General features: G+C 36.9%; 1 protein-coding gene across 1 annotated transcript; it reads left to right on the plus strand.

Annotated features, from left to right (window-relative positions):
- Positions 1 to 11,745: 11,745 nt before the first annotated feature.
- LOC145660969 (zinc finger MYM-type protein 1-like) lies at positions 11,746 to 12,537 on the plus strand. The gene has a single exon (XM_081726418.1). The coding sequence runs from the start codon at positions 11,746 to 11,748 to the stop codon at positions 12,535 to 12,537; it is 792 nt and encodes a 263-aa protein (XP_081582544.1).
- Positions 12,538 to 13,105: the final 568 nt, after the last annotated feature.

Genomic DNA, 13,105 nt, shown 5'->3' on the forward strand with positions numbered 1-13,105 from the left:
TGCTAATATTGCGTAAGAACTTCCTCTCTTACTGTAGGATACGGATTTAAATAAAAGTAACGTGATAAGAATCCGGCACGAGGACAGTTCTATTTATGTTCAAAAAATAATTTCAAATGGTTTCTCTGGTATATTATGTTACAATGTTAATTTCATATTTATAATATAGATATAAATTATTGTTGGTTCTCTTGAAATTTTATTCGAACTGCTTTCGTCGACTATATCTGACTGCTTAATGAACTAATAGAATAAATACCATGACTATTGAATAGGAAATTACAAGCTATTCTAGCGACGAATCTGCAAAATTATACATCTTAGTAAACTAAACCCGCAATTTGAACGAGTGTATAATATTAAATATATTTTTCCAATATCTAATATTTTCCAATAAGACTAATTGTTGTGTACAAATTGTTATACTAATATTTAATATTATTATTAATTTCATTGAAGCGCGCATGAGATAACTTCTACTATTCGATTAGACACTGATTTGTGTATGTATGTCTATTTTCCAAACAAAACATGTAAAAAGCCATCGAACGTTGACTAAGCATTTCTATTGCTTCTGAATCACACCTATTTCTGGGAACTGAAATAATAAAAAGTGCAGTAACTATGACGGATGATTGCACGTGATTGTAGGCATAAAGCCAGGCTTCAATAACTTTAAAATTGAGATTATGAAATCATTGGAAATTAATAATTTATCTGAAGATTCAATATTGTATAACGCATTTATTTGTAACAGTTTATTTAGAATAAATAATTTCTAGCTGATATTTAACTGTATAACACCATGTAATAGTATTCTATAACTTCAGTTTCGTACCGTATCAGGTATCAAACATGGTGATTGTATTATACATAATACGCATTTTTTATTTATTTACTAAAATATTTACGATTGAGCAAAAGGCCATTTTACACTAAAACATTGACAATTCAATAAAGTTGGCTAAACTTTGTATTAAAGTTATCCCTGCATTCGCCTGGTGGAACTGCAAAATCATAAGTCAGAATGCTTGGTATCGAAATACGAATGTGGGGACTTCCACTTACGAAGCGTCAACGTTAAAAACTAACTTAGGTTCACTCGGAAAATATTACCAAAGTACTTTCCGGAATTATTTTTGTAAAATGTTTACTATTTTCATGGAGCAAAGAGTGAATATTCTACTTGGGTTTAGAACTATCGCTAATTCCATAGTTCATGGTTTATGTTTCACCATAAATCATAGTTCTAAACACTAGTTCATGGTTTACGGTTCATGACAATCCTCGCCCTCACACACCCAATATCCTCAAACAATTCCTGGTCCAAACCGGGGTGGTGCAAATTGACCATCCACCTTACTCGCCAGATCTGAATCCTCGTGACTTTTTCCTGTTCCCACGCCTCAAACTCGCGTTGAAAGGAAAGTTATTTGACGATATTCCAGACATGCAACGAAACGTGACGACTCTCCTGAGCACCATTCCGAAAGAAGACTTTAAAAGTTTCCAGGACATGTACAGCCGTGCTCAGCGTTGCATAGCTGTGAGAGGGGGCTACTTCGAAGGACAGTAAGTTTCATTCATATTGTATCTACTTTCTATTTACCGGATCATTCACCGAATTTTATTGTCAGAGGTCGTAAAAAATAATTCCAGATAATTATTGACTTACCCTCATACAATATATATTCCTATTCCTGATATTCCATTATTAAGACCTTTTACTGCCAAGCTTACGACATCAATTGTACGAACCTCGTAAACTTCAGCATCCGAACCAAATGTTTTTTACAAATATAGAATTGTTTCACCAACTATACTCATCTGTGAAAACAATGGAGATCAAAAATTTTTAAGTATCGTAGCAATATGGCAAAAAATCAACACTTCAAGTTGTATTTCAATTAGATCTTCAAACACTATATAACCAAGATTTATTGAATTCAAGTCTAGCACGAATTCTATGTTCTGATTTCATCAGTTTTCGATAAAGCAGATAGTCAACAATGTCGACAACATATGACAATACAGATTTTATATGAAACCTTAAATCTAACCATTCGTACTTTAGTCATAGATATCTAAATTACCTATTTACTAATTATTAATTTTAACTTTTACCTGTTACTCTTACAAGGGAATGAAGGAAGAATTGATATCGAGTTGGAACTTTGTGCATACATCAATCGAAAGAACTAATGATGCTGATTAAGAATCTGTAATAAAAAGTTTCCACATAAATGTATTGAAGGAGTTATGTCACTTTTCACAGTTTTCGCACTTTTTCGTTATTTCAATTCTAATCGCTACCAAACTCATAAAAACGACTAATTTACGCACTAGAAATCGTTTAGAAATGTTTTCGTTATTCATATTTGCGAAAACATAACGTTTGGAGCATAACAGAATCAAATGTATTAGTTGACATAAGATGTGCAGTAATGATATTTCAGCACATACTCAGGGTTATCAACAAGAAAATGGTTCAAGCAAAAAATATCTTTGCACCAAGAGCAACGGATTCTCGCAAGTTTCTCACAATGCTTACAGATGGCGACACCAAACCTGAAACCAAATTTGCTTGGCGAGTCAAAAGCAGGATATTCACCAGTCTTATAACCAGCTTTAATAAATGCATATTGATACAACCCAATGTATCTTGGCGAACTCATCTGATTGTGTAGAATCGAATCAAATATAATGCGTGGTCTCGTTGAAATATTTTATACCCGTCAAGTTCGAGTTTCACATAGTATTCAAGTTTCTTCAAATAACGTTTCCAAAAACCTAACGGCTGACAGAATCGCGTGCAGTTTTTCGGGATATTCTCAACCTTCACCATTGCGCCATTTGGCAAACACGCGGCAATTCGCATGTGGTCTGTAAACGGATCCCAATGGTCAAGTAGAACGATATTTTCACCGTTCGGTGAAATCGCTGCAGACAGCAAGTCTTTAACAAACTTGTCGCGGCCGTCACTTGTCATGATGCCTTTTTTCGATGCATCAAGCACTAGATCTTCAGGTTTGATCATTGTTTCCCACACCCTTGACCCAAATTTTCAGCTAGACTCTTGGAGTGTTACCATCATTTTGTCATGAACAACTCCGCTCATCGCAACTATTGGCAACATAGTGAAAGAGTGGGTTGTAGCATTTGTTGACTGCACAACTTTTTCAACTCTATTTTGGCCCTTGAACGCCAGAGTGCGATTTCCTGTCATTTCATATTGAACAGCACTCTGATCGGCGTTCAAAACGTTTGCGGCAGCTATGCGTTTTTCATTGATTGTGTTGCTGATGCGGGTCGCAAATTTGTCTGCTTCCGTTTCAAAAGCTCCTGATCTTCGAAGCAGGGCTTCGTCACGTGACTCGTGATTCGGCGGCTGGTAATTCCACGGTTTTTTTCAAACTGCTGTACCCACCAAGACGAAACCTCGAACGAATGAGCGAAATCAAGTTTGGCTGCATTTTTCATCGCACAGATTCGTATGTCGTCGTCGTGAATTGGATGCCTAGCCGCAGCAGTTGCGTTGAAATCGGCAAACGTGTCGTCGCTTATTTGCTTCAGCTTTAATTCTCTATTGCCACCAGATGCGAATTGCCTTTTCCACGCACGAATGACAGGCCAGTCTGGTGTCCAAGAGTGTTTCTTACGGATGGCAGTGATTTTTCTGCATTTGCATCGCGGTGTCCATGCACAATCAAGAACCATCTTCATCTCGTCGTCTGTGTATTTCCGAGTGTCTGAATTTTTCGGACGACCTGCTCATGTAGATGGTTCATAATTAGGGTCTTCATCCAAAATCGAACAGCTCCTTCGTGATGTATGTAAATGTACCACTGGTGTATCACCGTCAATCACGCGAAAGTCAGTCAAAACCAAAGTTTCTGAAATGACATCGCCCTTTTCACAGCCTTCATTAATCATGTCACTAATGGCGGATGCGAAGTCAATTTCACTTGACGTTTGTTCAGCGGATTTGATCCGATTCCGCTGGATATAGTCTCTGACTTGTTCAGTTACAATTGCCAAGACGTTGGAAATATTCATTTGCGGCATTTTGCACCTTGACCTAACAAATGAACATCATTTGAGTACACATCAAAACAAGCACCTTGTTACCTCGGCGAGAGCACACTGACAACTGTTCGCGTGTGTTTACAGCCCGAAGCTAGGCATGGGAGAATCGAAGTTGTTGTGCACTTTACCGCATAGATGGCAGTACCACACAGGGACTTTATTATGCTTGCAATATGGCTTATGATGCTTTCTCACCATGCATTTCACATAGATGATTAGCTTTAGAAGGTAGCAAGCTCTGAGAGTTGAGTTCATCGTTTTCTTTTCACCTACCTAACTAATTTCAAAACAACAAAATCTAGCAAAATGTGAAAAGTGACAAATCGACATAACTCCTTCAATACATTTATGTAGGGAAACTTTTTATTACAGATTCTTAATCAGCATCATTAGTGCTTTCGATTGATGTATGCACAACGTTCCAACTCGATATCAATTCTCCCTTCATTCCCTTGTTAGATACACAATTGATTGAAAAATGAGGTTGAATTGTCATAGCTGTCATTTTCACTGAACTTTAGACATATACAACTTAATTTAAATCCGTGGGATATATTAACATCTTATATTACATGGGAACGTCTGCTTACAGTATTGTTTCTATCGTTTTCCAATAACAAAGCATTGGCATTGACGAATTCCATAACTATATATACTAACCCATTGATAAGTTAAACCCTAGCTATTTTATTCTTGAAGGACAACTGCTCGTAATTCTTTGTCAATACCAAACTATTAGCATTCAATATTACCTGTCGTTTCTTCCTCGATTATTTTCTTGTGTCTATCCCCGGATTTAAACATTCATAGTTCTTATTCATAAATCTTCCCTTTCCTTTAGCAGATCCGCTTCGTCTATGTTCCACTTGTTCTCGAAAGGGCTATCAGGCATTCTTCCAAAGTACATTTCTGACGGGACGGTTTTAAGCCTTCGTGCTCACAAAGATTCAGTTTAAATTGTACTCATAAATGCCAATTCCTGAACTTTTTTAAAATCAAAATAGAACTTTAAAGAGTATTTTAAAAGTCATAAAACGCTTCGCTACGTTCCTTTCAGGACATTAGGTAGATAGCTTGATATGTTGATCCCTAGGGTAAACAAGAATTTTTCAAAATAATCTGATAAAAACCAAAGTGATATCTGAAGAGATTGACACGACAAACCCAAACTTAGTAGGGATCATACAGCTTTTCCGGAGTTCCTTCGCCTGACAATATTATCATTCTCTCCAAGAAGCAAATGCGAGTACATTAATTTACCTCAATTAAAGCATACCAGTCGATTAATCATTCAATTCGCAATTGACCGACTTTCAAGCTTAGACTCCAAACGTTCCATTACAGGTTTGGTCTTTGGCACTCATCGCAAGAAAAAACAACATAATTGATAAGTTTTCCAGGTAATTCTCACCAACGTTCTTTCTAGAATTCTAAACATCAGTATTACCACCAGTCAAATATTCACAATAATATTCAGTTATTATAAATCTTTAGGAACCAAAATGTTCCAAGAATTAACTCTGATTTTAGTATTTTTATAACAAAAATCCATTAGCTAATTTTAATCTATGAATCTTTCCGCCTTTCTAGTATGTTAATCAACATTTAATTTTTCATCCTTTTGTCGAAGAACTTTCAAAGACTCATTAAAATTGGAAGTTTCCACAAGTTTACTAAAACCTATTTATTGTCAACCTTGTTCTTAGATTAGTCCAAACATTTTGCTCCAAGTCTGAGAATTATAGATTCTCCAAAGAAAATCACGGACCTTATTCTGTACGGTTTTAATATGTTAAATTGAAGCAACTTGTATCATAGATTCAATTTCAAGTGGCGTTCCGAATTGTGAATCACCCAACTTAGAGCTTTACACGTCAAATTTTTGGATCAAAAAAGTTTAAATATTACCAGTGTCTTAACTAAGGAATTGAACTTGATATATGAATCTGTCAGCCTGTTGTTTTTTAAAAAAAACGAAGTGACTCAACTCTTAATATCGTACTACGATACGACACCCCCGTGCTTACCCCTCTGCATGAACAACGAACTTTTTGTTCAAATCTGAAGTCGAAGAATGTCATATTTGTCGAACAAAGATTCGATTTATTTAAGTTCTGTTACTCGAGACTTCACTTGAATGTATTTTTGTAGGCTTCGAATCAGGTTAGACAGGGGCGTCTGAAGAAAACTTTCTAGGGAGGGGCCATCTCCATGTTGCTATATTACGTGTGGTATTTAATATACTTGGTTTGCTATATTACGTATACATTTTCGTGAGACAAAGGGGCCCGGGCCCCACCCTGCCCTCCCCTTCGGGCGCCCATGAATATAGGTTCTATTCTTGAAAATCAGGAATGAATCTAGAATAGAAATTTGACCCCACAGAATTTCTTCGCCACCTTTCTCTTTTATGTTGGTGAATTTCGAATAACCATATCTTTTTGGATCCATTTTAATTTTATTACCATCTATATCTAAATAGACCTGTCTTATTCTTTCGAAGAATGATTTATCACGAGAGAGAAACAAACCCTTTTCTATAAGCTTTATCATCATCTAGTACCTCCATATGCTTATTTTTATCCTTATGTTCTATTAAAATATCATCGAAATATACATAAACACCTTTTTCAAGGTATCGAAAACTTGCTTAATACACTGGACATAATACTTGGTCCAACTTGAAACTCCTTCAAATATTTGAATAAACTTACTGAAACTTTCAAATATTTGAATGAACCAATAGAAGTCACAATCTTGTGAGATCTTGATTGTCATGTAAGGATAAGTTTACGTTCTAGTACGACATGTAACAACCGTCTAAATTTGCTAGGCAGACCCATTAGGGAAGTAAGATATATATCTAATCGGAAAATATATTGTTTAATCATTATCCACTACTCGATAAGAGCCATTTTTCCTACGAACCATGTACTCCTATAATTTGAATGGTCCGTCTCCTTCAAGAACCCATGTTCAGCTGAGTCCTTAACAACACTCAAAAATACGTTTTTCTCTCAGAATGCGAAAAGAGTAATCTTTGGAAAATTGTAAGTACAATTTGCATTTATAATCCTTCAAGCAACCCACAGTGTTATTGATAACATCAGCATATTCATTTTGCAAGTTCCTAACAAATGTCTTGATGTCTGAATCAAGCCCATAATCACTCATCAGATTCTGAGGATTTTCTTGGATCATTAAGTTCATTGATTTCTTAAGTTAAACGCAGAATAGAAGTTTTAATTATATCGAAGTTTGATCCAAGTCCAAGTTTCAGTTTAAGAAATCTTTGAAAAAACTTCCAATGGAAGACTAACAATCTTCAGTATCATTAACCGGTTCCAGGTTCATTTCCTGGAAATATCACCAAATAACACATGAACTGAATGGTTTTTTGAATGTTCAGGATCACGTTTTCTAGTATAAAGTTGAATCTTGAGTATCATCTTTTCATGTGCGATCGGCAAAATTTTCTCCATTACTTTCCATAGTTGTATGTTCTTTCATATAAGTTCGCTCTAGGCGTGTCAATTTTCTCAGATTAGAATTCTGAATTCTGACGAATTCTAATTAACATTCGAAGAACACACTTCATCATTGACATCCGAAGCTTACTCAACTAAATCAACATGGTGCCGACGATTCAGGCTCAAACCCCAGCGGGGTCACTCGTTCGGAAAAAAATGTAAGTTTCAGCGCAACCATCCTGAGAGTTTTCCTGAATTTTCCTCATTCACACCAGGCAAATGCCAAGATAGTTCTTCGCATAATGATTCCAGGCCACTTCATTCTTTCCGAACTCCTCGGGCAGTGTGATCGCCAAGTGACGTCATCCTTTATACGTGACAAGCTGGCATTGCCATAGATGTCGAAAGGTTAGAAATATAATTTCTAACTAACTCTATGGCCTATGGAACCCCGAGGTCCAATGCCGCCTTCACAAAAGCTCTCCATCGACTTCTATCCTTAGCTAACTGGATCCAGTTTCTATTTTGTGTTCCTATTTCAGCGAGGTTCATCTTAATATTATCCTCCCATCTGTGTCTAGGTCTTCCTGACGGTCATTTTCTGATTGGAATTCCAGTTAGAACTTTGTGAAACCGTTCCTATTTTATTCGATTCTGGCTACACAGCCTGCCCACCTGAGCCTTCTAGATTTGATGGCCCTAACAATCTTCGGTAAACCGTATAAATTATATAATTTCTTGTTATGAAGTTTCCGCCATTTCCCATTCCCGTTTCTCTTGGTTCCGAATATTCGCCTCATGATACTCTCAAATAGTTTCAGTCTATGTTCTTTTTTCAGAGTGAGTGACGATGTTTCACAACCATACAGAACAGGCATGTTTATCAGTAGAGTACCGTGGTATTCCGAAATGCGGATGTCAAATTTAGTCACTTGTGCGATACAATACTATTGCAATCAGCAATACAAAGCTATTCCGAGGGAAAATACAGGGTTATAAAAAATGTAGGGGGCAACTTCCCCTAATTGGTCTAGTGGGGCATACAGAAGCAAATGCGTGAATTACATAAGAAGCCAATAAGCAGTTGTCTCAGCTCCTTCTTACCACTACCGTTGTGACGAGAAAACTCGGCCCCACCGTTGTATGAACATTGTTTCCAGTATAGTTCCTTTTATTTCATTCTCGTGGGCAGCTTCTTTCTCAACATTGGGAGGAGGGCAGATTTGGGGGAGGACATTTGAGGTTTATTCTGGGAGGAGGGGAGATGAGACTCATATTACGGTAGATGAATCTGATTTCTGAGGTGGATCTCTTGTATATTGTATACCATGCGATGTAGAGGAAATTGTAGTACATATCAGTATTACAAATCAGTGTCGAGAACACATTCTGAAATCTGAATACATGCATATTTATAATTAATAAGTTTCTACTTACACATCCACAATGATCCCCATTAAAATTTTAGGTCACTTGTTTTGTAATAATATAAATAATGGCTACCCCAAAACTATGCAAGAAAGTCAATTATACTCTCATTTGAGCAAAATTATGATCATAGTTGCATTATAGGAAGCGTTTGCAGGAATTAAATAGTTGAAAATAGACTAACAATTAATGACAATGAAATATTAAAGAATACGACTCTTTTTTAAAAATGAAACAAGTCAAGGAACATCAATTTCATCTCACTTTCCTTTGTGGCAGTCGGACACAAATCATTACAATTTCGAATCGGATTGTTGGGGGAGAACAGTCTCCCTGCTCCAAGATTGGAGGTGACATGTCCCCTCAAATCCCCGGGATATGTGCCAGTGACTGAAGGGCCCAAACAATTATTGCGAGGGGCGGGGAGTGCTCTTTTGGCCTACCAGATCGGTGATCGTGATTCTACAGAATGCTTTATATTTATGCTGGTGTGTGTGGGCTCCCTCAAAGAGTTTCTGCCCACGCCACTGGACATACTATGTATTTGTGATGAAGATTAATGGTTTGCCTTTAATTACGATTGCAATTACGATGCATTTAATTACGATTAAAGTATAACTATTTTTATACTGTTATTTACATAAACTACATGCTTCCAAAACGTATTGAATTAACCATTTCTATTTTGTTCTATCTCCTTGATGTCAGCGCTCGTACGTTCTGTACTGAAACTACAGCTTAATTCAAAATATATAGAGTTGGAAATACTTGAATGCGCCAGCGTATGCCTAAAGCAAAATGTAGAGTAGCAATGGATGAAGAGAGTAAGTCAGCAAGTAGTTGGACATTCGCATTCGACAGAAAGCAGACGAAAACCCCGATGCTTGCAGTTGACCTGGAAGCCCAAGGAACATAGCATACAAGAGGAAAGACACAAAATGTGTATCTGAGTGACGCGCATGCGTAAGTTCCGTTTGTCAAAGTAATGCGAGAGAACGTATCCAGAAAATTGCCGTGTATGTGAATTAAATCTGTCGTATTTGTAGGTTCGTGTGGAGAAGTAAAAACTTGTGAACCAAAGTTTAACAACTCATTAATATAAACTTTGCTGAAGATTATTCACTTATATCATCATAAAAGAAACACGAAAGGCTTTTTGAAACGAACAAAAATATTTTTGAAAATATTCGTCATGGAAAAAAACTTAAATCATTTGATAACATTAAAATCTTTGAGCGACACTAGATGGAACTGTAGATTGGAAGCTATTCGTGCAGTTTTAGAAAATCTTGGACCAGTAGTTGACACTTTGACACTTGAACAAGTACCGTAATTGCGGGCTACTTGGACCCATACCAAAAATTCGTTTAAAGTCCCATATGCAATGCAATAATGAGTGAGTTCAGAGTTAGATCCGTTAGATGGGATCATAATGCAGGCGTACACACATTGAAACTAGTTCTGTGGTAGACTACGATTGGGCAGCATCGGTGAGAAAGGTCGTTGACGAAAAGAGTGTATTTATTGACCGCCAAACTTTTATGTGTGGACACTATTTGCAAGGAAGTGGAACCAATGCTAAGTAAACACATAAGTAGTTATATATAGGTTAATGAAACTGACATTGTAAACTTTCTCATATACAATAAGATGTGTGCGTAATTGCATTATTTATGAAGTGTGTACATATGACCTGAAAACCATGGATATTTTGTCTCACAAAATCTTTTGTTATCTTTATCCCACCCCATCTTTTGTTATCCTTATCAAGGAAAAACAAATGTCTGTTGTCACATGTCACACAAGTAAGGATTTTTCATTATTTCCTTAAGGATACCGGTACAAAATGGTACATCAATATAAAAGATTGCCTGCAGGTCGAAAATATGCTGATTTTTCATAACAGCTTGAAGAATGTTTACCAGCAATTCAGTCGGGGAAAATGTCGCTAAAAGAAACAGAAGCTCACTTCAAGATAAGTCGTTTCACCATAGAAAGAAGATTAAAGAACAGGTCAAGGCAGAATCCGGGCCATCTGAAAGTGTTCACTGAAGAAGAAGAATTAGCCTTCGCTAGTCATCTTGATAAAGTTTATGATTTCGGATTCCTCGTTAATTAACTTGATTTCTGATTTATTGTAAAGTCCTATTTAGCCATGCATGGGAGAACTGTCATTGCTTTCTAAGACAATCTTCCCAGTCGAGATTGGGTGAAGTTATTTTAGAAACTGCACCTCCAGTCAACGACTAGATTTAGGGCTCGTGCAGCTGTAGAAGAAAACGTAATCAGCTATTACAGTCATTATATTTGATAGTGCCTCTTAACATGTTCTCTTTGTGGCTTGCAGTAAATAAAAAGTGTTGTTCTTGGAACCCCTACGTCCTACTTAATCTCAGAGCAGATTTAAATGGTTTTCTGTAGGAAAATATGGGGTGGGTTCAAGTAGCCCGAACGTGAGTCTTACTAGCACCCATTTTTTTTTTACAATAATCGTCTGTGCTTTGTTTTCAATATATGTAACTAAAACTCCTCGATATGTACAATAAAGCCTGTAGTTCCACTTAATATGGGTTATGACTATAACTTCCAAGTTTTCGTGGATGAAAACAAACTGAAAGAACGAATTTATTGCAAAATTGGATCCAAGTAGCCCGCATCTACGGTAGTTGAGGAAATAGATCACGATCAAATTTACGGCCCAGACGCACATTCCCTTTTAAAAAATGTTCATGACTTTTTATTTCTGTTTTGTCTTAAACTGATGAGACGTGTTCTTGAATACACGAATCAACTGTCCATGCACTTACAGAATACACGTGCCAATTTTTTTACTGTGAAAAATTTGTCGCAAGCCACTATCTCCAGCCTTCAGTCCTTACGGAGTGAGTTAAGTTTCAATACTCTGTGGACAGAAACAGAAGAAATTGCAGAAACCATTGGATGCGGTGCACCGAACGTTCCACGAAGAAGACGAATCCCACGATCATTGGGTGCTAGTGATACTTCTTCCGAGTGTGAGACAGCAGCTGAATATTGCAGACGCGAAGTGTACTATCTCGTTATTGATATCCTTGTGGCAGATATTAGCAAGTTCAAAGAAAATGATATGCAGGTTCTTCATTCACTCCACGACGTGTTGAACCAACACAAGCCATCAGCAAAAAGTATCACAATTGTCAGCAACACCTACAAAATCCCCAAAGTTGAGCTGACATCAGAGTTAACAGTTTTCTCCAATTTGTGTGCAGAGAGACAGATTGAAAATGATTTTTCATCGCGTCTAAATTTGTTTTCAGAATTGAACCTTTACGAATGCTTCCCAAACTTGAACCAAGTTTATAAAATTTTTCTAACCGTGTCTGTAAGTTCCGCAACCAGTGAATGCTCCTTCGTGCCTGAGACGGCTAAAAGCATTAGCACTATGGGTCGAGAAAGACTTCGTAGTTTAGCTGTGTTGTGCATAGAAAGGTCTTACGACATTAACGTTTCTCAGATTATTGACAAATTTGATTCAGAAGCAATATTTCGAGGAAGGCTACTGCAGCTTCATTAACAATTCAACTCCAGTTTCCATATCATTACATTTCGTTTCATGCTGAGCTCTAGCGGTAAGTGAATATTAACTTATTAAATCAAAATTATAAATGTGATATTTACTGGCTGATAATTGGATTTCCTAATATTGAGATTTCCTTGAAGCAGTATTTCTTTCAGAGGGTGAGCCGGGGCTTTCCCTTCCCACAGACACACACTCAAATGCAAAATATCCTTCAGGCAAATTTTCATAGAAAATCAGGATATCAAGAAACATGTTTAACTATAATACCCCTTTTTACTTTTAAAATACCCTCTTTGGAGATTTTCTCTGAAAGAAACACTAGTAAGAGCTGAGGTAAACGAATACATGGATATTGTGCTGATAGGTTGTGCCAGTTAATTACTCAACAATATTTAAGGCTCAGGTCAATATGAGGGATTGGGCCAAGATCAGGGAAAGATTGGCTAAGCGGGGCTTAAAATGGGCCGGAACACACCAGTTCTACGTTCCAGTAAATCAGTGTGGTGTCCGAATTCAGATCCTGTGCTGTACTTGTCTCGCCCCAAATTTATAGTGTTTTCAG

Source organism: Thermobia domestica, chromosome 9 (assembly GCF_964235325.1).
Source record: "Thermobia domestica chromosome 9, izTheDome1.hap1.1, whole genome shotgun sequence".
Lineage (NCBI taxonomy): Eukaryota > Metazoa > Arthropoda > Insecta > Zygentoma > Lepismatidae > Thermobia > Thermobia domestica.

Coding starts and splice junctions, on each gene's coding strand:
- LOC145660969 (XM_081726418.1), top strand. CDS start 11,746: ATGAGACGTGTTCTTGAATACACGAATCAACTGTCCATGCACTTACAG.